The 24,230-nt window shown below is 42.4% G+C and overlaps 1 protein-coding gene across 4 annotated transcripts; it reads right to left on the reverse strand.

Moving 5' to 3' along the window:
* Positions 1-1,210: 1,210 nt before the first annotated feature.
* Positions 1,211-23,795, reverse strand: NSG1 (neuronal vesicle trafficking associated 1). Of its 4 annotated transcripts, none has more exons than XM_072862881.1 (5): positions 23,107-23,795; positions 22,331-22,484; positions 18,703-18,819; positions 6,988-7,098; positions 1,211-1,682 (listed from the first exon to the last, which is right to left on the reverse strand). In XM_072862881.1, exons 2-5 carry the CDS (start codon positions 22,457-22,459, stop codon positions 1,482-1,484), a joined length of 558 nt encoding a protein of 185 aa, XP_072718982.1. In that variant the 5' UTR covers positions 22,460-22,484; positions 23,107-23,795; the 3' UTR covers positions 1,211-1,481. The 4 variants fall into 4 exon arrangements, with proteins under 4 accessions (XP_072718982.1, XP_072718981.1, XP_072718979.1 ...); XM_072862880.1 differs by having other exon boundaries at positions 22,331-22,481; positions 23,107-23,792; XM_072862878.1 differs by having other exon boundaries at positions 22,331-22,481; positions 23,043-23,792.
* Positions 23,796-24,230: the final 435 nt, after the last annotated feature.

Below are 24,230 nucleotides of genomic sequence, written 5' to 3' on the forward strand. Positions count from 1 at the left end.
GGAGAAAAAAAAAAAGGTAGAGTTGACCATGTTTGTTCTACTACAGATCTTGAGAAACAGCCCATACTGATGTTTTCCCTTCATTTTTGTATTGTCTCTACCAAAAAAAAAAGGAACTTTTGACATGTCCACTACACCTTGTCCCATTCAAGTTACATGAACAAAAAAGGTGACTTGCTTGCCCAGATGCTTCACACACTTTTGTCTAACTGTTAAATTAATAAGATGTCTTTTTTGTAATATATATTTAAGATTTATAATAAAAATGAAAACATGGTTTCACACAAAGAATAGGTAAGTTTGTAATTACAATGGAACTTTAACGTGCATCCACAATACTATGTTCTTCTACATCTCTTCCCCTCCCAAGCCATACATAAACAGTTCTACTCTTCACTCAGTTTCACATGTCACTTTAAAACAGCCAGTCATGTATCTAATATGCAATTATTTCACTTGTGATGCTCTGTTTTAAAAAGTATAAAACTGCAAACTATATATAAACTGAAAGCTCTTCCTGATTAATAAAAAGGGAAAATGTTAATGTAATCAAAGAGAAAATTTAGACATCTTACTCCCTTCTGTTGTATCCAACAAATTACATAGTGGACTACGTCTACTGTGAATAGGCTTTCTGCCTCTTAAGTATGATCAAAAGATGTCGTTTCTCATTAGAACATCCTGACCTGTGTATTTTTTACACTATCCTCAACACCCATCACTAAAACTGTCTGTGTTTTTCCATAATGTCTAGCTAGTTTGTGTTTCAGTGTTATCCTTACCAAGATGCTAAAGCCACAGTGGAAATGCAGTTAAATCCTGTTGACAGCGATAATAAAACATTGAGCATGCCTTGTTGCAGAGAACTTCATTATCACTTACAAATAAACAACAGTAAAGAAAATGTAAGAAAAATGCTACCTGACAGTTTCTTTCTCCATACAAGTCATTACATTATGCCCTTGATATCAATGCTGACTATCATTCTTGCTTGAGCCAAAACTAAATACTAAATATAGCTTTCAGCTAAACAAGAGATCACTCTAGTTATGGCTGAGGTGTTTCAGTTTGCAAAATGACAAAGAATAAAAAAATTAATAAATAAAGTATCAGTTCAGACAACAGAACACGATTTATCTAAGGTCCAAGCCCTGAAAATCCAGCAAAGAAATCTGTCAGTATCCAATAAACTGCAAGAACATATCTCACATTGGATTTTTTTTTTAATATTGAAAATGGTGTCAGAGCTCTAAAGCAATGCTGATATGCACCTTGTTTTATGCCCATGAATGTTCTGCAGCATGTTTTTGGGTTTGGTTTTTTTTTTTTGGTTTTTTTGCAAAGCAGTATCAGCAAACAGAAGCAATTGCACCATAAACATGAGTAACCTCTAAATTATCCATAATTATATTTAATGAAAAGTTTCTTAAAGTCCCTTAGTTACCTTCAAAGGACATAGTGTTAATAATTAGCTTATCATACTAAGCTGATTTCTCAGCAGCTTCAGTCTCCTGTTCAGATAGTTTCTCTTCTGACAGTACTGTCATCCACGGGGACACTGAGCGCGTGATCGTTTGTTTGGCCAGATTGTAGTGGTTTATGACCGTGTAAAATTTCCCCCGAGCACTGGAGTCTTGTTCAGAGTAGTAGTTTTCCAACCCAGCTGGAATGCATTGATTATTCTGAAAAGAAAATCCATCACTTAGATTAGATACGGTCCCATACACAGCAAAAGTAGGTTAGGTTTTTCTTTTCCTTTTAGTCTAAGCCAACATTCACTTTCTGGGAGTCAAGATGCAACATACAGCAATTAACTACAGCATTGTCCTACTGTGTTCAAAATGTTCTTCCCTCCAATCCTTAAACTACTTGTGCATTTGCCAGGAAGACCAATCTGGGTTTATATGCCAGAATAATTAGCATACAAGAAACATGCTTCCCTAAAATTATTTTCAAAAGTACTCATCTCTACTTCCAGACGTATTTTGCTGTTTTTTCCTCCTCACCTAGTTCCAACTGTTTGGTCTACAATTACACATCTGCGTCCTACCGTTAGATTAGCTTCAGGCACTTTAACACAGTGTTTTCAGTCTGAGGGACAGAAATTAATACAGCTATACTGGTGCCAAGGTATGCACAGTTTTATAGCCCAATAAATAAGACATAAAGGGAAAATATTGTGGGTGGCCAAGCTTAGTGCAAGTGTGCACACATACAAAATACCTCACTCTTGATTGTCAGAAAGATGTGGCCAACAGCAGGCTTTTAAAAAGCTATCTTTAGCTGTGGGACTACATTATTTAATTTCCCAGAAGGTTAAGAGCACTACATAGAAACTGCTAGATGCTTAGAGCTTTTGAAAGTGAAATACCAGATTTAGAGAGTTACATACTAAGTAGGATCCAAACTTTGCTGTCATCTTAAAAAACAAAGTGAATGTGCACGTGCAGTGCGTTAGTCAGCAGGTATCATCTAGCAACCGTTCCAGTGAGGATGCAGTAAAAGCCTACAAAGCAGCTAGTTGCATAGAAGGAAAAAAATGACTTAGTCATATCCTATGACCCCTCCAGGTTTTGCTCCAGAAAGTCACAGGTCTCTCTGTGGGTCCTCTGCCATATCTGCCAGTCCAGCAGTCTTGCCTGATACCTCAGAGTGTTGGGGCAGTCATCTGGGCAACTGAATGGACCCTCTAAAATATAAGCTATGAGTAGCTGCAGCTTGAGGAAAAATAAGTTTAATCATTTCTACTCTGACTGTAAAAAGAAATAGGCTGTTCAGCCTTCCTGCTTCTAGCACTAAAATTTATAACACTACAGCACAGCAACTTTGAACTGCTACTGTTCTCACAGAACTTGGCAAACGGAACTGAGTACTGGAAATTCCTGAGCACAAAAACACATGCAAAAATAGCATCTGGTCCTAAAAATCACGACATCTCAAATGTGTCCACATTTACTTTTGGGTTGACTCGTCAAAAAAAAAAAAAAAAAAGTGGCATAAATAAGCACCAGTAACAACAGTTTCAAATGGTTTAAAACATAAAGCACAAAATGATTGGGCAAAAGATCCAGCAGTCTTGGCTTAATATAAATTTTGCATCCTAAAAATGTTAGAGTGAAAAAAAGCATCAAAAGGTATGAAAGAAAAAAGCAAGACTTGCCAGAACAGCAGGCCTACAGGTAGTCTGATGAACCTGCCTACCCCCGATGAATGCAATCTTGGGGCAGATTTGACTGCTGAAAGAAGACTCGCTGCCACAAGACTAGCAGCCCTCCCACGGAGTTAACAACTCATCAGTTCTAACCTGCTTGTGTGACAGAAGCCCCCATGTGTGTCAGACTCACAAGAGCGCTCAAAGTTACTACATCCACCCGAGTTCAGCTTATTTGTTATCTTTTTGTAGCAGCCAGGGCAAATCTTCCTAAACAGTTTTGTTTGAAGTAGCACTAGAAAGCAGACGGGATTGAACCCCGGCTAAGCAGACACTTTTGCCTGTTCAGCACTGTTTCAGTCAACAGAGGTTTCCCCATGGTCATAATCATTGTATATGCCAGCTGCAAGACTGGGACCTAGATTAAAAAAAAAAAATAATCCAGGACAACTCTGGACTAGAGCTATTTGATACACCAACCGTGCCATCTTCTGGAAATATTACCCATGTTTTATCTGGGATAACTGACATTACTTCCCATGTGAAAAAATGACTAAGAAGTACGTGTACACAGACATCTTTGTAGTGATTATTTCATCCAGTCATGGGATGTAGTCACAATTCTAAATATTTAAAATGGGGGAAGGAACGCAATCCATTGATCTAATGAAATCTGCCAAGGAAATTCAAGCAAATATAATCAGTGCTGAAGACAAGCCAAGATTACTGCCAGTCTAAAAAAACACCACAGAATCTTTTGTTGCTTTTAGAAGCAATTTGCTTTGTAACAGGCAAAATGACTCAGTAACGTTATTTTTTGTAGTCACAAGCATGCGCAACATCTGACAGAAGAGCCTAAAGAAACACAGAGCAGAGTTTCCATCTTGACTGCATTTTTGCTCCCAGGATTTCATGCTTCTAGAAAAGATGGGAAAAACCTCTCCTTTTACTTATTGCTCCTTGTGTAGTGCCCAAGGACAGCCCCCTTTCCTTAGCTCCTAATCAAGGCAAGCCGTGCAGCACTTGGGAGTGACTGAGCGATGGAAACTGGTGGCGATTCTCATCCTGCCGCTTGCCTGAGACCTTCAGCTTATGCAGAACATTTCTCTCTATCCTTTTTATTTGTTTCCATGGTTCCCAGGTGAGAGAAGTGATAAGGAAGGCCATGAGAAGAAACTGGGATGCTCCAGAGTGAGTTGCCAGTCTCTTGTTTCTTTCACAATCCTTCTATTTCAGAAATTAGTTATGGGTTAAGGCCTTTGATGCCAGAGAAAATCCTGGCTGCCAGTCTGTATCTGGCTGTATTAAGATGACTCCTTTTATTCCTCTGACATAAAGACCCCAGTGGTATTCGCTTATCAATAGTATCTTCTGTCACATTAACTTTGCTGGGTCAGTAATTCCAAACTTAATAGATGATGGTGGTGTCTTTAATGCATTGAAATTACTTCATTGTACTGTCCATGAGTCTGACAGAATGCAGGTGCCTCGGCAACGAAAGCTAAAGGGCAACAGATGCAGTATGGAGCATACTGAAGCCCTGGAGAAATTCCTCCAGGATGTAAGTGCACTGAGGTCTTTGAGGAAAACTCCGGTGAGTCTCACCAACAGCCACTTTAGTGCTTCAGAGGAGTGATCTGCAGAACAGCAGTATTAGGGCTGTGTCACAAAGCTTCAGCAAGCACAACACTGAGGCTCAAGCAGTTTAAGATTGCTATACAAAGGAAAATAAGCACCTTTTTAAGCACACCTTCAAGCTCTGGATGCGTAGGACAGCAGAAAGGCTGAAAACCCTGAAACCTTTGGAACTGCTCCACGTATGAGCGCATCAAAGCAGAGAAGAGTGAGCCTGACTCACAGCTGCGGTAGCTCAGCCTTCATGCAGAGGTTCCCATGGTACCAGGCTTCCTGAGGCAGGAGACACTTTTACCCTTAACCAGGAAATCACATCAGCATCCAAAGCCTGAGGACATCCAGGACAGAGAACATTGTTGAGTCCACCTGAAGCACAACGCCAGTCCACAGAGACACTGGTCACAAGGTGACAGACTTTTTCATCTCTCTTAGGACATCTGTGCCAAGCTATGCCATGACATATTATGGACTCTCCCAAAAAAAGATGCAAAGGCAACAGATACAAATTCATGTCAACACTGGTAGTTTCAGGCATTGTGTCATTTGCTAACGTGTTTATCCTGTAAAACTCTTAAGAGTTACATGACCAAAGATGCTGTGTCTCCTGGCATTATTCCATCAAGCAGCTAGGAAACAGCCTCCACAAAACCCAGCGCTGGGAGAATAATAGTAACACAGCCCTGTGTGTGTGCGCGCTGCACCTTAAAAACAAAGCATGAGCTATTGGGCAGCATGAGCTGCCCAACCTCTGTTTCAAACACAGGGCCCTAAGGAGAGAAACCCAAATGGACTCTGCTCAGAGTGCAACTGAAATATAGCCAAGAAACTGTTCTCCCCTTAAATGTTTGCAACACTAGGAAGAAAAGACAGAAGAAGCCAGAAGACTGCAACTCCAAGGAAGGGACAACATGGTATTAAAGAAAGCAGAAGCAGCAGACTGTTACTAGACTTACAACAGGAGCACGTAACTGGCCATTCCTGTCAAGTCAGGATCACATCAAGATAGGCTCATAGGAACATACAGTCGATATTCCAAATTGCTCAAAGCCAAGAGAAAGCTTAGAAAAAAAAAGGCTATCGTCCCATGAGCACAGCAAGGTTTCAGTGCTTGTCTGAGACAACACAAAAAACCAACAGCAGAACCAAAAGCTGGATCTCCTGAGTTACAGCCAAATATTCTAACCACAGTATCTTTTGCCCTTGAACCAAGGGAAAGCAGTAACCTAAAACGGAATACTAGGAGCCAAGCTAATCCAGCAGGGCATCACTGATTATAGCTTTGGACTAGGTTCTTGTAAGATATTTATGTGCCTGAAGTGGCAGAATCAGAAGTCCTGAACAGGATCGTCAGGGAGGGCTGAGGCAGCCATTCCTTCTTAAATCCTTTTGAAGATCATACTAGGTACCCATTTGACTCGTTACATGACTAAATAGTCTTAAAAAATTAGAGGGAAGAATGCCATCATCACTGCTACTTTTCTTATCTAATTACAGCCAAGTTCAATGCTGCTAAATTTACAGCTGAGAAATCAATGCTACCTTTCCGACTTTCAGCCCAGCTCATAGCTGAGAAGCCAGCACAATCATCTCACATGAATGAAGTGAGCCCCAGCCTCCCTTTCGGTTAGCACCACTATTTTTTCCAACAAATCTGTTTTCCCTTTTTTGGCATCACTTTTGGCCTGTGGCAGTAGGGCTCAGAGGTCACACTGTTCTAGAACAAGAAGTTCTTTCTACAAAAATAACCCTAAGGTAACTCTGCTACTCTTAATGAGAACATCACTCTGCTGTTTCTTTGACACATATTCCAGAGTAATTTTTTTTCCTCCAGGTTTTATCATTCTCTTCTTTCCTGAAACACATTTGGAGGAACATGCAACATTAAACCGTATGACCCAATAAATGAGGGCTTTGTCCAGACAACTGCAGATCAAGTACGTTTGAAGGACACTGGTGTTGTGACTTTTGCTGTATTTTCAATGTTTAAAGCATTAGCAAAATAACAATGTTATGAAAATTGTGCAATAGTACAACCTCAATTATAAATTAAGCAGAAAGAAGCATAGCAGGAAGCACGCTAACCTATGAAAACAAACACAAATTTCTATGCAGTACAGCATGACTTAATCAAGGTTATGCAGAAAACAACACAGTGAATATGACATACTCTCCTGTTTTTCTAGAATATGTACGCAATTTACCTTGAAAACAAATCCTTCTGGACAGGTATGATCATACTTGTAAACCTTGTAGACTACCAGAAATACAACACATGTTAAGAACGCAAGGGCAAAAAGGACCAGCACAGTTACCTGTAAAGAAAAATAAAACATGCTTATGTTAGTAATGCACTGCTTATTATATTGCTGTTTGTTACTGTAAGCAGCAGAAGTGAGCTATGAATGCAGTTTATAGTAAAATCAAGCAAAGGATAAAACCAGCTTCTTAATTATTGAGGGAGAACAGGAGAGCAGCATGTAAGTGCTTCTACCTCCCCATTCTCGGAGAAGAAAGCAGATGATCTGGGCAGTGGCCCATTGTCTCTGTACTGCACGGCTTTTTTGGTTGCGTTTCTGTCCAGTGCGCACATGAGGCCAGAACGACACATCGAGGTAGCCTGGGTCTGCTGCTTTCTCAGTATTTGGATGATGTAAGTGTAAGGATAGTTTATGTCAGCTCTTAAGCATGTTTGTTTTCCCTGTGCCTGCCCAAGAATGGAGTCAGGTGACAGTAAGTAGCACAGGTGTCATCCAGGTAATAGAAAGGTGACTAAGAGGGCAAGGAGAAAGCAATGTCTGCCCTCTCTTGTTAGGATGAGAGTTTGTTGCACCTGCTATGAATATATGGAGAGTTACAGCAGTAGTCTGCATGCTTGGTTGCTCAACACTCCTTAATTTATAGGTTGAAACAGTACTACTTCATCACACAGAGACTGTACAGGAGTAGTTCACTGCCAGATCCATAAGGGAATACACCATGTTCAACACGGGGCTAGCCTTGAGGAGTTCTGTTGCACCTCCTTCCACAGTGCTCACAGAGAAGCCATTATGGACTGCATTACATGGCACTGACTTTTCACCATGTCCTTAAGTACCTCCCTGGTCCTGAATTTGGGCTGGAGGAAAATCCAAGACACACCTTAAGTTGAATCTGAAATCAGCGTCAGTATCAAGCTAACCTTTCTCGGGAATAAACTCCAAGCAGCGGGAGACTGGCAGCCTTTTAGGTGAGACAGGAGACAGAACTATCTCTAGAATGACCTCACCCATTGACAAGAGAAAGCGCAAGCCTAGCAAAGCTCCCTAATTCAGACTCGTTTGTGCGGAAGGTGTGAGGTGAGCAAATAGCATTCATTACCTGGGAGAGTGTCCCAGATGTGTGTTTTTATTATTCTAAAGCTTCTACTGATAGACAAAGGAGTAGCTCAAGGAGATTACAGAGTAACAGTGGTTAAGCTTTGTTTTTTGGCAAGTTAGAAAGAAGCCAGCATGTGCTACAGCATAAGAAACAGTAATAAACAGAAACAAACAAGACTATGTGATTAATTAAAACAAAGTATAATATGATCTAAATTTTAAACGAAGACAAGCCAGCTATCTACACCTCCTAAAAAGAGAACTTAGGCACACCAGGGTCAATTATGAAGACAAGAATAATCTGATACTTGAGAAAGCAACAAAAACAATTGTAGCTTTGCCTCTTGGTAAAAAAAAACCCACCACGCAGTCCCTTTATAATAAACCCCAGAACTAATAGGATTTGCAACACTGCAAACTGGGTGTGGCAGTGGGACTAGTATACTGAAGGACTGAGATGAACTTTAAGGGACTTCTCATGCTGGGGAAGCAAACTTCACCATGGGCAGACAAGAGCAAGTGCTAAACTCCCTGGCTGAAACAAGGTTGGGCAGTATTGTGTGCTGCTGAAGCCAAGGATTTTATAAGGATTTCTGACAGACAGCAAATAGACCAAAAAAAGGAAGGCTGGAAGAGAGGCAGGGAGAACTACAGATCAGAAAGTAATTTAGCGGAAGAAATGTAGATATTAATGTAACAATGCCAATCGAAATGAGACATGGAGCAAAGGACCTTTCTGGTTAATAGCAATATCTCCAGTTTCTCAGAACAGTCACTGGATTAAAAAAAAAAAATCATATTCTTAATCACCCTCTGAAAACCTCACACTAACATCGATTTTCAAATCCAATTAGTCTTTCCCCAAGTTTATTATTCGTTTGCATACACGAAGGTTAACATGGATACATCACTCTGTCTTGCCAACCTCGTATTTTCTGCTCACATGTCCCATGTCTCAGTATATCCTGCATGAATCCAAGAGATAAAGCACATTTTCCTTTCTGGTCATTCTCTGTGGCCCAGTTTAATAACGAGCAACATAACCCCCCCCCCCCCATTCCTGGCCAATCCATGCCCTAGCTCAGCCCTTCTCATATGTTTTTAATCAGGCCTCTCCCTTTTTTCTTCTACAGTTGTTTGGGGCCCCTTCCTGTGTTTCCTCAGCTATCCCACCCACACACATGTACAAGGCCCTTCACCCTCTGGCTTGGCCCAAACCTTGAATCCCCTCTTCCAATGTTTTCCCCTCCCCACAACTGTCATGAGCCTTATTCTCTGTTCTTCCCCCTAAATTATCCTTGCACTCCAGGCTCTAGAAAAACTGACCTTTCTCCCCTAAGTCTGCAGTTCCCACTTGGGGCTCCTTGTCCCACCTCCCTACCGCCTCGTGGGTATCTCTAAGTCCCACACACTGCCCACGTCACACTGTACCCATATGCAGATGTCCAGGGTCCATCTGCCCCACCAGGCCAAGGGGCCCTAACCATGCCTGGGCCCCAAAGCAGGTCCACGGCCCTGTCTGCCTGTGGGGCCATGGGACCAAGGCCTTCTTTCCCTGCTGAGCTCCAGCTGCTGCTGGGCATCATGGGAAGATGAGGAACCACAAAGGAAGGAGCACTCCTCACCCAGCCCAGCAGCTCTACAATACACATGGGCCGGTCCCAGTTGCACGTTTTGGGTCATTCACTTCCCACTGACTCAAAGTGTATGTTACACTGTTCCTGTTGCTCTGACAGTGACTGCTCTTTCCCTTAGAGAAGAAATGGAAAAGAGGCTAGAAAGCAGGGAAAGAAAAGATAAAATCCAGACAGGATTATTGCTGAGGCTTCCTGTGCTCTACAAGATATATTCCACACAGCCTTCAAGAAAGGCTGCTCCCTCTAGGAGCACAGACCTGTGACATGGGACACGGACACCAAGCAGAACAATTGCTATGGTACAGATTGATTCAGCTCACATTTGTCTCCTCCGCAGACAGGAGTAAACAGTTTAAAATGCTTTGAAAAATATTCTCAAATTTCAAAGCATTTTAACCATAATCCCTGGCCATCCTACTAGCAAGAAATAGTAGAATTATAACATTATTTCCCAGTCATAACCATTTTGACATACAGATGAGGCCTCAGGAACATACTGTAACACTAACAAGCTATTTTGTAGTTGAGACCAAATACTAGACAATAGAAAAATATTTCTATTTCCACAATCACTGCAGAATCACTCTCTCCAAGGGTCTGAAGCTGTTTTGGAAAGTAATTATGTTTTTTGAAAGAGGTCACAAGCCCAGTGTTGTGTGGATTGCTGGAGCCTGGCAAGTTGCAGAGCCACAGCCTCAGGGCTGATTTGCTGAGACATGGAGCATTTACCTGTTTCACTGACCTACGTGGAGCTGCGAGTTCTCACTGCTCGTACAAGTCACGTCCAGCATGGTTCTTCCATTGCCACACAGTAAGCCACCGGGAAGAGCTCTCAGGGCTCCTGGTTCACAATTCTCATGGAATCTTTCTCTCTCACTTACTGTATTTCCTAATGTTATTAATTTTGGTATTAACATGTAAATTTTTACTCTCATTATCTCCAATAACTTGCAATCACACTCCATTTGCAAATCCCTAATCAAGTAAGCTCTTGTCTCCTTCCTATTAGAAAGGACGCTCCCTTCTCTTACCATCCTTCAGGATACAAGTAATTTCTATGTAAGTGAAGGACAGTCACACATGCACATGACACAGATAGAAAGAAAACCATCAGTGGGATCAGTGATCCCAATCACCTGTTAATCCAATCCACTTCTCCCTTATAAGCTGGAAATCCTTCTCTTCCTTCTAACAGCCATTTTCCTTATCTCATAACAACCCACCACCGATGGTCCACAATTGTCAGATCCCCAGGTTTACTTCTGAACCTGAGGCAGTCCGCCTCTCTCCCCTCCCAGTAACACAGAGCAACACTACCTCTCTGCCTCACCTTCTGAGCCCTCTCCTCCCAGATGCCCTTCAGAAATAAAAGCACGGAAAGAAGGAAGGCAACAAGCTACTCTTTAGACCACAAGCGCTACTAAAGCTGTTGTTTTACTGCTTTCTTCCACAGAAACTTTGCACACTCACTATAAACTAAAGGAAAGTTATTCTCTTCTTCCTACCAGGGCACTAGCAGCAACTTGCCCTCTTCCTCTGTTCAAGGCAGGAGAGGATGCAATGCCTGAGCAAGCACCACTCCCTGTCTTCTAGAAGGAAACCTTGAATCTCTTCTCCTTGCGGTAGCCAGCTGGCTGAGTGCAGGACCCCACACAGTGGGAGCAGGAGTCTTTTGAATTACTATGATCATTCACTGCCATGTACATCCTGCAGAACTCCAAGGTGCCTGTCACACCACAGGAGTGATGGGCTTTTAAAGTACTTTTTATGACATAACTACAAGATAGCACAAACAACCGTTTCTTTTAACTAGAAACTCAAAAATGTGGTTTTGTTTTCATCTTGAGAGTGTCCTTTAAAGTTGGTTTTAAGGGGATCTGGCAGCAAAACTATGTGAAGAGAAAAGATGACAAGATATTATGTATGCGGTAGATTTTTTAATAGATTGTAAGTGAAGAGCAGAAGAAGGACAACGTCTAGCCAGAAGCCATTACAGTAATCGAAATGAGAGATGACTAATGAATGAACTAAGTGTACCCACAGCAAAAAAACCTGTCTTCAGACTGTAAGCACATTTAGGTGAACAAATGAAACTCACCAGATCTGACAACTACACTAACATGTAAACAGCTCATGATAATGCCTTATCATCAAGATCTGCTAGATCTTCCCAATCAGTCCATCCTACTTTGCTACAGCTGCAAAACACTGCAAGCTGTATTTTCTCTGCCTGGCTACTGCAGTCCCCTCCTTTGTCACTTCACTAACATTTATTGTGCTCCCTTTTTAATCAAGCCAGAATATTACAGCAAAATTCATCAACTGCATCAACTGTGCCTGCTTCTCTTCCCACCCCTTCCTGGCTCCTGTCCCTTTCTGAACAAATTACAAGCCATGTTTCAAGGCATGCACAAGTCTGCTCCTTTTGCTCCTCTTAGCTCTATCTCCTTCTGTATCTGTATTTTGCCTGTATCCTACCATCCCACTAAAGCCTGGGTGCCATCTGATTTCCCTCTGCCTTCACCTCTACCTTTCTTGTCATGCCTCCTCTTGCCTGAAATTCTTTCATTAACCCACTCTTACTGTGCTGGTTTGCACCACCTTCCTTCCTGCTTTTCCTTCCGTCACGCACCTTTCAGCATACAAACCCACCTAGGAGCATTCCTATTATTATGAGAAGTGGAACTAAAGTGGAACTAACAAGACACGCAGTAATTTTCACTGCTGCAATCGCTGACACTTGGTCACATCTCATCTCTGCTCTACATCTATGCATTATCTATTTCCAATTGCAGCCTCTGGGGAACACAACTTTCATTTCTGATTTGTCTGTAAAGTGCTAGGCACAGACTTGGTGCTAGCACCAAACAAAAAGAGTGAAGACATACGTTTATAGAGCACCTTTCATCTGAGGTGATTTACAACCAATTTATGCTTTGCTCATCAGTGAAATACAAAGCCCTCTGGGATGAAATACAGGAACTCTGTACAACCATTTAGGAGAGGAAATTAAGATTATTGCTATCCAATTTAAAATACAACAGAATTTTAGGCAGGCAGACTGTAATTACAATAGATTTTGTCTGGCTGCATCCCACATCCCACAGACTAAAATTCGTGTAACATCACATTGACTTCCCTGCAAATGGCCGTGACCTCCATTTCACCTCTCTCCACTAAAATCCTGCATCTCCAGCTGCACAATGCCCTCTACCAGCACGTTAGAAAACACTGGAATCAGCTCTCCACTTCCCGTAATTCCTGCTTTTCCAAAATTATATTATTCTTTGCTATTACCTGGGCCTGTCCCTAGAAGTTTACATGAAAGATGCGTCTGAAACAACACACTTAAGGAATAAGAAATGTTCCATTTGAAGTAAATGGCAATGTGAAAGAAAAAAAGGAACATTCACATCTATACATGCAGCATTTGACTCATATTCATTTACAGAGCAATTCAAATTATACAAAACAACTTGGTACAATTTCCCATAGTTGCTATGGAAATATACATACATAAACAAGATGACCGGTGACTCAAAAGACAAGCAGGTGCCTCATTTCAGAAGAGTATTTCTAACATCACATGTCATGTTTAGCTATATGACTGGTATCTATCTATTAAACTCAACTTCTTCACCAGAACATTCCCATCAAACCTTTGTGCTCAAAGTGGATGATAGTCTTGGGGTAGACTGTACAGGAAAAGGAGGAGAGATCAAAAGACTGTCCTTCTCAAACAGAGTTGACAAAGAGGAACAGAGAACTGGCTTGGATGCTTACCTGGAGATGATTGGGAGTAGCAGCAAGAAAGGCAGATAGATTCATGAAGGACAGTAACTGAAAAGAAGCTACAGACTCAGTGCTTATTAACAGTGACAGTACAAGACAACAGAACCAGCCTGCAAGGGAGTCGATTAATGAAACCCGAGGGAGATATTGTTAGACAAAAACAGGTTAACAAGGCAGTGGCCTTGAGAGTCTAGCACCGTGGCTTAACGCAGCTGTTCATGACAGCTTTCTCATCATCTTCCATCACACGGCACCATGTATTAGTTTCTTAACTACACAGATCTGAGGAAGCAGTTCAAGAAACCCTGTGGCCCTGAGATAAGAACCTTGTTACCTTCCCATACAAACCCAGAAGGTATTACTGAGGCCAGGAGAAAGGCTGGAAAAGGTTACTACAGGAGAGGAAAGGCTATGTAAGTGTTACATCTGGACAGACCCAAAACACCTTCTGTGTCACCAGTGTCTCTGGTTTTGCTCCAAGAAAAGGATTTCTAATGGATACAATGGCAGAGGACACCTGACTTAGAGCTGCTGTTAGGCATCCACTTTACTTAAATCTTCCAGCTCTGACTGTAAAAAAATTCCCTTTAACCAAAAATTTAGCAGGAGGATTGTCAATGACCTACCAGGGAATTATCAAACATTTAAAAAAATGGAAAAACGACAGTTGCCATGCAGTACCTTTACTTACATCAATTGTTTTAAAATAGCAGTTACACTGAAAGAAGAATCTCCTTTATTTTTCTTGCCTGAAGTAATAAAGGAAGAAGTCAAAGCCTGACAAACACTTATACTTGTGAGCAACTTTAATCCTGTGAGTAGTTCTACTGAAGAAAACAGAACTACTCATGGCAGTAAGTACCTGTCACTCTTCCAGCACTAAGTGACAGACACAGAATATACCTAAGGAAGTTATATCCTGTACAGGAATCAGCTGACATCTCATGCACCTAACAGACTTTTTAAGTGGGAGCAAAGAGCTACTCAACACACAGAGTAATCACACAGAAATCAACAGAGAAACAATTTTCCTTGTCTGTGACTATTTTTGCATCAATAATCATCACCGGCATTACTAAGAACAACAGGTAAAAAAGTCCTGAGGCAGAAACACGTTTTAAAGGATGCCCCCTTAAGACAGATCAAAAATGGAATATTTAAATATGTTCCATACATTTTTTTAGTCTTAAAATGACCAGGCAAAACTGTGAGAACTGATTTTGAAAGGCAGTCTCAATTCCTCTTCCATAACCTCATGCAGACATTTCAGCAACTGCTTGCTACTTGATAGTACATGGCTTGCACCATATGGTCTTACCACAGAAATAAGCTTGAGGCTTTGGCTCTGCAGTTAGATGTATGTAGAGATGTCAAGGATAAAGTCTGAAGAATTGAATTGCCTTTGAATACAGCCAAATGGTTTAAGGCATACCACAGCTTGGGTTTATTTAAGGGCTTGAAATTTATTGGGAAACATAAGTGTTTGCTTTCAAAATACTTCTGAATGTTCTTTATTCAGGTTTCCCCAAAGACAGAAAAAAACTCATGCTTTGATACAACAGACTTTTTTTTTTAAATTGGTATGTTTGTGCACAACTGTCAATTGTAGCCCAATTCAATGGGTGCCAGAACAGACATCCCACTACAAAATCCAACTGGAGTTTGTAAAAATGCTGCTCTGTCAATGGGGGAGGCAAAGGTTGGCCTTGGGTAACTGATACCAACACTCTTCCCCTGCAATAGCTTCCTCCTATGTCCTGATTCATAAGACTCCTTTGAAATGACATTTCCAGCCTTGCTGTGTTATTCTGTACAGCGGACAATTTACAGGAGACAAAAATCTGCCTCGTTTCAAAGCTGCTTTCCAGATGTGAAGGACCAACTCCACACATTAGCCTACACTGTTCAAAGAACAAAGCAAGACTTCTGTTTCTCAATGAAAAATAATCTTCAGTGAAAAATCACATCCTCCTTGGTGTGGTTAGTGCCATAAAACTAAATTAAGACAACAGGGTTCTCAGAATCAGGAAGTCTTCACATTCTTCTGATAGATTCTGATTTGAATTCAGAATGTGGCTTCATAAAGGAAAATTATACTTGCAGTTTTCTTTGTAAACATTCTCAGCTTTGTTGTAATAACTGTGGTAATGTGGACTGAATGCAGAAAATACGTTTTATAATTTCTTATTCATCCAGCTGCTAAACCACCAAATTATCTACATGACATATGCACATGCTGGAGTTGCTTCATTTGTTATAATGTATAACTTCTCAAGAAGAACAGCTTTAGATGATCTGCACTGCTGAATCCCAAAAATGCAATCTGCTTTGTCCTTATTTAAGAAGTACATCTTAGAATACACATGTGAATTATTTGTAAATATGACTGACTTTTTTTATTTTTAGCACAACATTTGGGCTGTGTCTTGTGGCAAGCTCATGCATCAGTGATGTACAATATTAAGGTCATTAAAATGGCATCTGAAACTTTTTTCATGAACACAAGCCAAAGTCAATATCCTACCAGTTAAATAATGCATTTCATAATTATAGCAAATATTTAATTTTCAAACAAATATCCTTTTGCGCTCTCAGAATCAACAGCAGCAGTTAACATGATGGTTCACAATTAATAAGGACCCAGGAGAAAACCTCAGACAATTGGTACTTTTCATCTGCATATTTATGAAATTTCATCAATTATTCATGTAATATTTACTACTGGGAGTGGTGAATATGACAATCATCCTGGCTGGAGAACCAGTCAGGTCTCTTTAAAATGTTGCAAGCAGCATAATTCAATTCTAAAACTGTTATATAGAGATTAAGGGACATTAAGACCTGCATGTTCTGCATGAAACTATTGTTTTCAATTAACTGAACCACAATTTTCCCAATTTATCAACCCCCACACTCTTCTTTAGAAGCCTAGACTTACAGCCACAGTGTGAATCACCCTGCAATTCCCAAGAGATAGCAAATCTTATTGAAACCTCTCTCTGATGCAGTAGTTATCTAGCAGCAAAACCTAGCAACCCTGTAGTAAGATATTAATCCCAGAGTGATCATCATATAGTAATATCTAAAACACATTTTATTTAAGTATGCCATCCAAAGATATATAAAAATGCAACGCAAAAATGCTCAGGCTTCTAACTGTTCAGCTATGCAAATCTGAAAAGACTACCGAACAGCACGACGAGCTATTTATTTGTTGTTCAGTGAGGTCTCATTTGCTCAGCTCTCCCAACAGAGACAGAAAGAACCCAGATCTACAGAGAGATGCGCAAACATTTAGATGTGACTAAGATATTAAAAACCCTTCCTTACCTACAATGTAATGTCCAAGCGATGAAATCCCTTAGTCCCTACAGCTAGTGCATAAGTGCAAATTCCTCAGGCATAGGATGTGCTCAGTTGCTTGGAACCAAAGTCCTAGCAGGGTACTCAAACTAAACACTTTCTTCCCTTTCTCTTCTACAACATAGTAAGCATTTTCAGATCACTTTAGTGTGACCAGGACATGAACAAAAGACAGCCAGGCATAAGTCCTCCTTGTTCTGAGCTGTCCATCTGCATCCTACTCAACAACATAGTGTGCACAACCCTCACCTGAGAGGAAGGGGATTACTCTCAAGGACTGGTACTATGGTGCCAGGAGGAGAAAGAGAGAAGGTCAGTCAGAATGTAGCATTTTCCCTGAGGGATGGGATGTCCTTGCTCCAAATCAGGGAATAGAAAAACTGGAACTAGATTTCTTACCTCCTTAGTAAATCCCTGCCACACCCTGTAAGATCTCTTATTAGCTATCTGGGGTGGTTCCCCACACAGCTTACTGGGAATTTACATGCTTCACTGTATGGCTGAAAACTCCACCAAGTGCCCTGCACTTAAAACATTTGTCCTGGCAACACTCTGCAAAGTTCTTTTGCAAGTGTAGCCCAAAGCATCTATCCCCTCCTTGAGCCTTCACTTTGTTTGTTTAGCACACTCCGATTCCACAGACAACTGTATATACACTTCTGAGGTAGGCTTGGGCCTGGGCAGCTTTTGGAATCACTGGTCAGGCACAGCTCCTGTGCTTTATTCTTCAAATTACAGAACTAGAATCTTTGGGTGTGCCCTAAAACTCCTACCATGCAAACAGAGGTTAGAACTGTGCAATATAAAGAGAACCCACATGTTTACTGAAACTCTGTATTTTTCCCTCATACTAAACATTAGGCTTTCCAAATATATTTGCACTTGTGCACTGAACAGTGTGGTAGCCTACGGTTTAAAAATCCTTTGGCATCCTTGAGTAAGATGCCACATTAACAGCACTGAAAAGCTGTAGTCTTCCTTTACTAAGAGAACAGGTAGGAAAGCATGAGCTGAAGTGCCAACTTTCCTGCTTTGCTTTACTTACACAGAGCAAGAAAACCTATCCTCCAGTGAGAGGGGGGAAAGGCAATTCAATCATTGCACCAGTTAAGCTCTCAGCTTTCCTCTGGGACTACTAAAGGGAGTAATAGGGGTGTGGATACTAAAGAGCAAATCTGAGTCAGATTCTTGCTGAACTGCCATCTGCCAGTAACAGTCGTCACCAAGCTGTAAAATACAATTGGACCAGGAAAACTGATAGCAAAGCTGGTATACATCCCTGAGCTGCCAAGTCATACATTTAACTATAAAAAAAAAAATGTAATGGACTATGACAGTGCTTTTAAGAGAATGGTTTGGCCACAGTGAAAAATAATAAGCCAAAAATAAAACAAATAAACAAAGAAAACAAATGTGGTTCTTGGCCTTCAACACTAACAGGAGCTTTATCCATACCATGAGAACTACCTGTGTGCAGCCCACACATAACCTGGCCAGCCACATTCTGAAACCCACATGCTGACAGAAGGGCCTTCTGAATTCATCTGCCAGTGAGGGATTACAAGCAATAATGCTGCAAGATTTTATTTTGCTTCTAATTGCTAAATACCAAACTATTATAACATTAAATTTATTTTTCTCATGTCCATCTTTACCCACAACAGCCACTCTGTTAGTTATAGCCAGTTTTGACTACGATCAGCAATTGATTTTAAGCACTTCTGCGAGCACAACTGAGTCATTAACATCTTCAGATAGCACTGCTTACCTTAAATCTTTCTGAAACCCCTTCAGTGATGCTGATTGTGAATTCAGCTATTTTAGGAGTACGGAACTTTCCCTTCTTGCGATCAGGTTCATATTCTGTTTTCGTTTTGACCACAACCTTTAAAAAAAAAAAAAAATCAAAAAGCTATCAGCTGAAACTAGCCACAGGAATCTTATTTATCCATTAACTCTTCTTTTACCTGCTCACAAGCGCATCTAGCGCAAAGGTTTTTTTACCCCCACTTTGCGTAATTCTTCTTTGGAAGCTGTAAGCTGTTAGTTATTTTTCCTGTCTTAGCAATCATCAACAAAATTATCTCTCAAAGTGGTTTTGATGGACCTACAGGAAAACTTGTTATGCAGCAATTTCACAACCGTTCCAGCTTTTTCAGCTGTGGTGGTACTGTGCTGCTATACTAGGCAAGCATCTCTAGTTCAAATCCAAATCATGAAGCTTCCCACTTTGTATAGTTTGAAAATAGCCCCCTCCATTTGCTTCAGGAGATCCCATTAATGGGATTTCAAACTAGAGACCAATAGAACGAGACTATTGTTGAAGAGTGCCCATAGAAATCTAGCAGATGATGATGCCACCAGTAGCCATGTTCTTTGACGGCAGGATTTTGAGTTTAAAAGAAGTGAAATGACCCATCTGTTGCTATTCACTATCTGCTAGACTATAGCTCTTGGCACTCTTATTTTCAACATCTAACTTTTGAATTATCAGCTGCAAGCAGCAAGATGCACACAAACCCTTGTGTTAATGAGATTTCTTGAAACACCCAAGGCTCTTTAACTTCAGTTTATTCTCTGCTATGAGCTACTGCCCCAAGCTACACAATTTAGCACCTTACCTGTATTCCTAAAATATTCATTATGTCAGTCATATCTCTAGTGCTCTCCTAGGCATTCTAATTGTACAAAATTTTCACATACCTAACCTATTTGCCTCATTTTTGTCTTCTACAATTTTTCAGGATCTTTTTCAAAGTATCACTCTCAAGGTAGGGTGCAGTTTATTGTACTGATGGTGCTAGTAAGATTTGCTCAATTTTCTCTGTTGTTCCACAGAATAAATATCTAGACCCTTTTAGATTTTTAGAACCAAATTCTATCTTTAGAGCAGCCCATGGTATCAATAGCAACTACATTATTCTGAGATTAAGATTGTGACACTCGCAGGTAGCCAGGTACTGAAATTAAAGCTTTGGGTTCCCCTTTCCTCACTTCCCTGAAATGGTATCTAGAATGTGTAACTGTACCTAGACTTAGTACCACAAAGCTTATTAGACACTTTTACAGCATTATACACATATGTGCAGGACATAGGTAGCTTCTAAACCTATTTCAGCTATAATTAATAAGATAACAATTATAACTATATAACTTTACGATTGCTCAACAGCATCATGGAAGTAAGCTGTCTGAAGATTTCCGGAATCGTTTTTAACATTTTAGTTCCCTTCCTCCCCCTTTATGTTGCACAATCTCAGGCAACTCAAACCACATTCAGCTGACACTGAACATACAGTTCTATCTGCTTGGTTATGTAATGTCTTCTTTTGTTTAACATACCTAAACATGAATTTAAATCAGTTCATCCCTTTAATTTAGAAGCTGTCAAAATCATCAAATTCTTAGCACTGTAGTCACTACTGTTCAGGAAGTTATGCTTCACCTCCATACTGGAGCCTTGTAAGTGAATAATAAGCATAGATATATGAAGTATGTACTCCTATTCATCATACATGAATGTCTTCGTACTTCAGAATTTGATCAGTGTGTCAATCTTGACTTAATGCTGTTTCTTTTTTTCACATCAGTTGTTCTACTACTGCCCTGGAGTCTGTAGCAACCAGTAAAGACACGCTGCCATGACTAATCAGTTACGGAAGGAAACCAGTAGGACCAATAAATACATGTGTTTATTTTTCCCCTCTATGTTTACAAAAGGAAAGGAAAGGAAATATACAAATAGACAGTGGAAAGAGTAGAAGAGCCAATCAAATATTCCTTTATTTAAGCTTCTAGACTAGCTGTACATTTGCTTTCGTTCAAGGCAAATGCTGTGAAGGTGGGAGGAGTTCCGCCCCATTCTAGTAGGAGCAATCAGGCTGGCACAGAACCTCCAGGGTTCACTACAGAGGCTCCGCTCCGGTTAAACCTATCGCCATACAGGTCCCTAGTTCAGACTTCTGCTTAGCAGTGCAGCAACATAACAAATTCCTTTGTACGTTGGTCCTTGGTAATCGGTTACATCCAGTCACCAGTTGGCAGGCGTACCAGACACAGTAAAACTTAACTTGTTTTAAAGCTTTAGGGTGCAATTTTGTTCTCAGTTACAAGATTTATACGCATGTAACCGAGGGCAGAAAGTGGACCCTCAGGCTCTCTAACAGCTGTTATGGCTTATTGCATTTATGCCTGCCAACTGGTCACCAAACACAACACAGAATGATGTTGATAGCAATTAAAATGGAGGTTCCAAATGTATCTGTATTGCCTACAAACAACACTCTACCGAGGCAAATTTCACAAGCTAAAATTCTTTACCCCAAGATAAGATTACATGAATTTTTCTGAGCTGTGAAGAACATATAGCTATCAGTTTATCTAGAAGTAGAATTGAGCTCATGGATGACACAATGCCAAAAATAAAAATCAGCATGAAGATATTACTGACCACTTCCCAGTTAAATTTTGTATTTTTCAAAGACCGCAAAGCTTTTTTGCCAGATGCATATGTGAGAAATGTGCAAGTAAGTTTTTAGTAAAATAGGATACTGAAACACAGGATACTGAAATATCTGAAAAAGTATCCTACTACTGTATGCCTTACCTGTAGTAACACTTACTGAATTCTTTATTGTGAGGAGAATAAATATATTTACAGGCTATCACATCACCTTCCTAAACCCTTAAAATTAAATCCTTAGCAATCAAGCCATATGAGGAATGCAGGATGCACACTTCCCTTCCAACTTGTGAGCAGCACAGTGGACTGCTCCCTTCCAGCTACGGAGCACCTGAATCACCTATTTGGAGGGTTTTGAAACAAATAAGTTGCCAAGGAGAAAACTCAGCAGCCTGTTCTCATCTCGTTATTTCCGCTTGTCTGGGGCTAGCGTTAATTTCCTACTGAAGCACAGAAGGAACATGGAAGTTCTTTCTCTCTGTGGCCAGTCTGCCCATGTACATCTTGCAGTGACATAAAGCAGTGCTTTATTCCCCCATTAGGAGGGCTTTTCCCGGACAGAGAAAATTCATGTCGTTCACAAAGAATACACAGTACCTTCCAGATGCAAAAAAAGAAAGATACAGAATAGGAAGAGCTATGACGATACAGCATAGAGAAGCTTGCATTTGTATGTTCATATATTTCATACAGCAGCACTGAAATCTATATATGCTTATTGCTAACATTTCCCGCTGCTTTTTAATGCAAATCATGACTACTGGATTTTTATTAGCTTAACTGTTAGGTTTTTCCCCAGCAGGAACTAGCATGCCTTAAAACACTCCGTATTTCTTCACATTTCTAAGATGCTCGTTACACATAACCTATTCTTTTGTTGTTTGCCTGAGATTTGGGTGTGCTTCTCCAGGGTGGAAACTAAAGCCTACTGTACCTTATCAGGAGGTGGGAACTGGAGCTGATTGACATCCAGGGGTGTGATCAAGGGGATGGTGTCAAATCCATCCTCCAAAAGGGGCTGCTTTGTGCTCTTCTCGCTGAAATTATTCCCCAGTTTCACCATTCTTCCAGGATAGAGGGATTTTCTGCTGGCACACACGCACAGAAATGCAAAATGTCAGAAACTCGGGATGCAGCAGACCTTTCCCCAGCCCCCGGGGAACCCGAGCTATCTTACAGCAAAAAAGGGAAAAAAAAAAAGAAATTACGCGTTGGTCGCTGTGAGTCAGTTACATTTTGACGTTCTGGGAAGCAAGAACGATGGCCAGCGCTTTTATTGTCAAAGTTAAAAATAAAATAAAATAGAATAAAAAAAAACCAAAACCAAAAGCACCCCAAAATCCTCGACACGTTAGCCTGATCCGAGCGATGACTGCCCGTACGGCCCCGGTGCGGCATCGCCCCCCAGCCCGCGGGATCGGGAAGGCTCCGGTGCTGGCCCCCGCCCCGGCCCCACCGCCGCATCTCCCCACCCGCCCAGCCCCGGCTCCCCTCGCTGTCTGCCCCCCACACCGGGGCCGTGTCCGGAGGGCACGCCGCGCCCTCCTCCCGCCGCGCCCCGCCATGGCGCTCCCCAGCCTCCCCTCACAGGGGCAGGGGCAACGGGCCCCCCCGGCCGCCGAGCTGGCGGCGCCGCCGCCACTCACCGCCGCGGCTCCCGGCCCTTCCGCAAGGGACGACGAGGTGTGAGGCAGCGGCCCCACCACTCACCGCCGCGGCTCCCGGCCCTTCCTCGGGGGGCGGCGAGGCGTCGTTCCGCCGCGGCCCGCGCAGCAATGGCGGAGCGGGGGGCGAGGCGACGGCTCTCCCTTCGCGGGGTGGCTCTGGGCGGCCGCAGCGCTGAGCCGTGACGCAGCCGCCGCCTGGCTGAGGGCAGCTCTGGAGCAGCAGCACAAAGGGGCCCCGCGGGGATGAGGCGGGCGGCTCCCCCCAGCCGGCTACTGGCGCAGCGGCAGCAGGTGGAGGAGGAGGAGGCGGCGGGGGGACGGGACGGGACGGGACGCGCCGCCCTCCGCGCCCCTCCCCTGGCGGAGTCGTACGGTACGGTACGGTAAGGAACGGAACGGGGCGCGGCGCGGCGGCGGCTGCCCGTCCCCTGCGCTAACGGCTGCTGGGGCGGGCGGGGGCCAGGAGGGCCGCCGCCCTGCCCCTCACGGCGGCCCGTTATCCCTGACGTGGGGGCAGCCTCGGTACCTCAGGCGGGGAAGCTGCGCTGAATAAGGCGGCGGCGGCGGAGAGGGGGGGAGCCCGGCCTCGCCTAGCCCGCCGGCAGGGCTGGGCGCCGGCTGCGTGAGGCGGGGAGAGCCGGGGGGGTTATCTGCGGTCGGTTAGCTTCGTCCTTAGCGCGTCTCCTTTTTTCCCTCCAGTCGTTCCTGCAGGGAAAGGACGAGCGTGCTTGTCAGGACGGTGAGACCGAGTTTCCTCTCTGCAAGGGGGGCGGGGGGGGGGGGAGCGAATATTGGAACCGGCGCTCGCGTCACTTCAAGGTAAATGCGTATTGCAGAGCTTTGCAGCCCGAGTGAGAGAGGACATCTTACGATCTCGTGTGTCTTGGGGGGGGGGGGAGTGATTCACATTCACTGTGCTGTCTGCTATAAGCCAAGGCAACCAGCACGCTCATTTTGTAGTCTTGCAGGTGCATTGCTTTCCAGCGTGTGGAGGGAAAACCACTGTAGACGATGCAACAAGTGACTTGGATGGTAGGCAGCTCTCGAGCGAGAAAAGGCAGACGGGTGCTCAGCCTAGAGCCAGTTTTATGCTTCAAAACCAACCAGCCTCTTTTCATGGATAATAGCATGAGCAGCCCCTCTTTTCCCTTCTGTGCTTTGAGCGAG

This window comes from Ciconia boyciana, chromosome 5 (genome assembly GCF_034638445.1).
Source record: "Ciconia boyciana chromosome 5, ASM3463844v1, whole genome shotgun sequence".
Lineage (NCBI taxonomy): Eukaryota > Metazoa > Chordata > Aves > Ciconiiformes > Ciconiidae > Ciconia > Ciconia boyciana.

Excerpts from the sequence above, each read along its gene's own strand:
- NSG1 (XM_072862881.1), bottom strand. The coding sequence starts at position 22,459 with ATGGTGAAACTGGGGAATAATTTCAGCGAGAAGAGCACAAAGCAGCCC. Across the intron at positions 18,820-22,330 it reads AGTTCCCACCTCCTGATAAG|GTTGTGGTCAAAACGAAAAC; the intron begins GTACAGTAGGCT and ends TTTTTTTTAAAG. Across the intron at positions 1,683-6,987 it reads CAGAAGGATTTGTTTTCAAG|AATAATCAATGCATTCCAGC; the intron begins GTAAATTGCGTA and ends TTTTCTTTTCAG.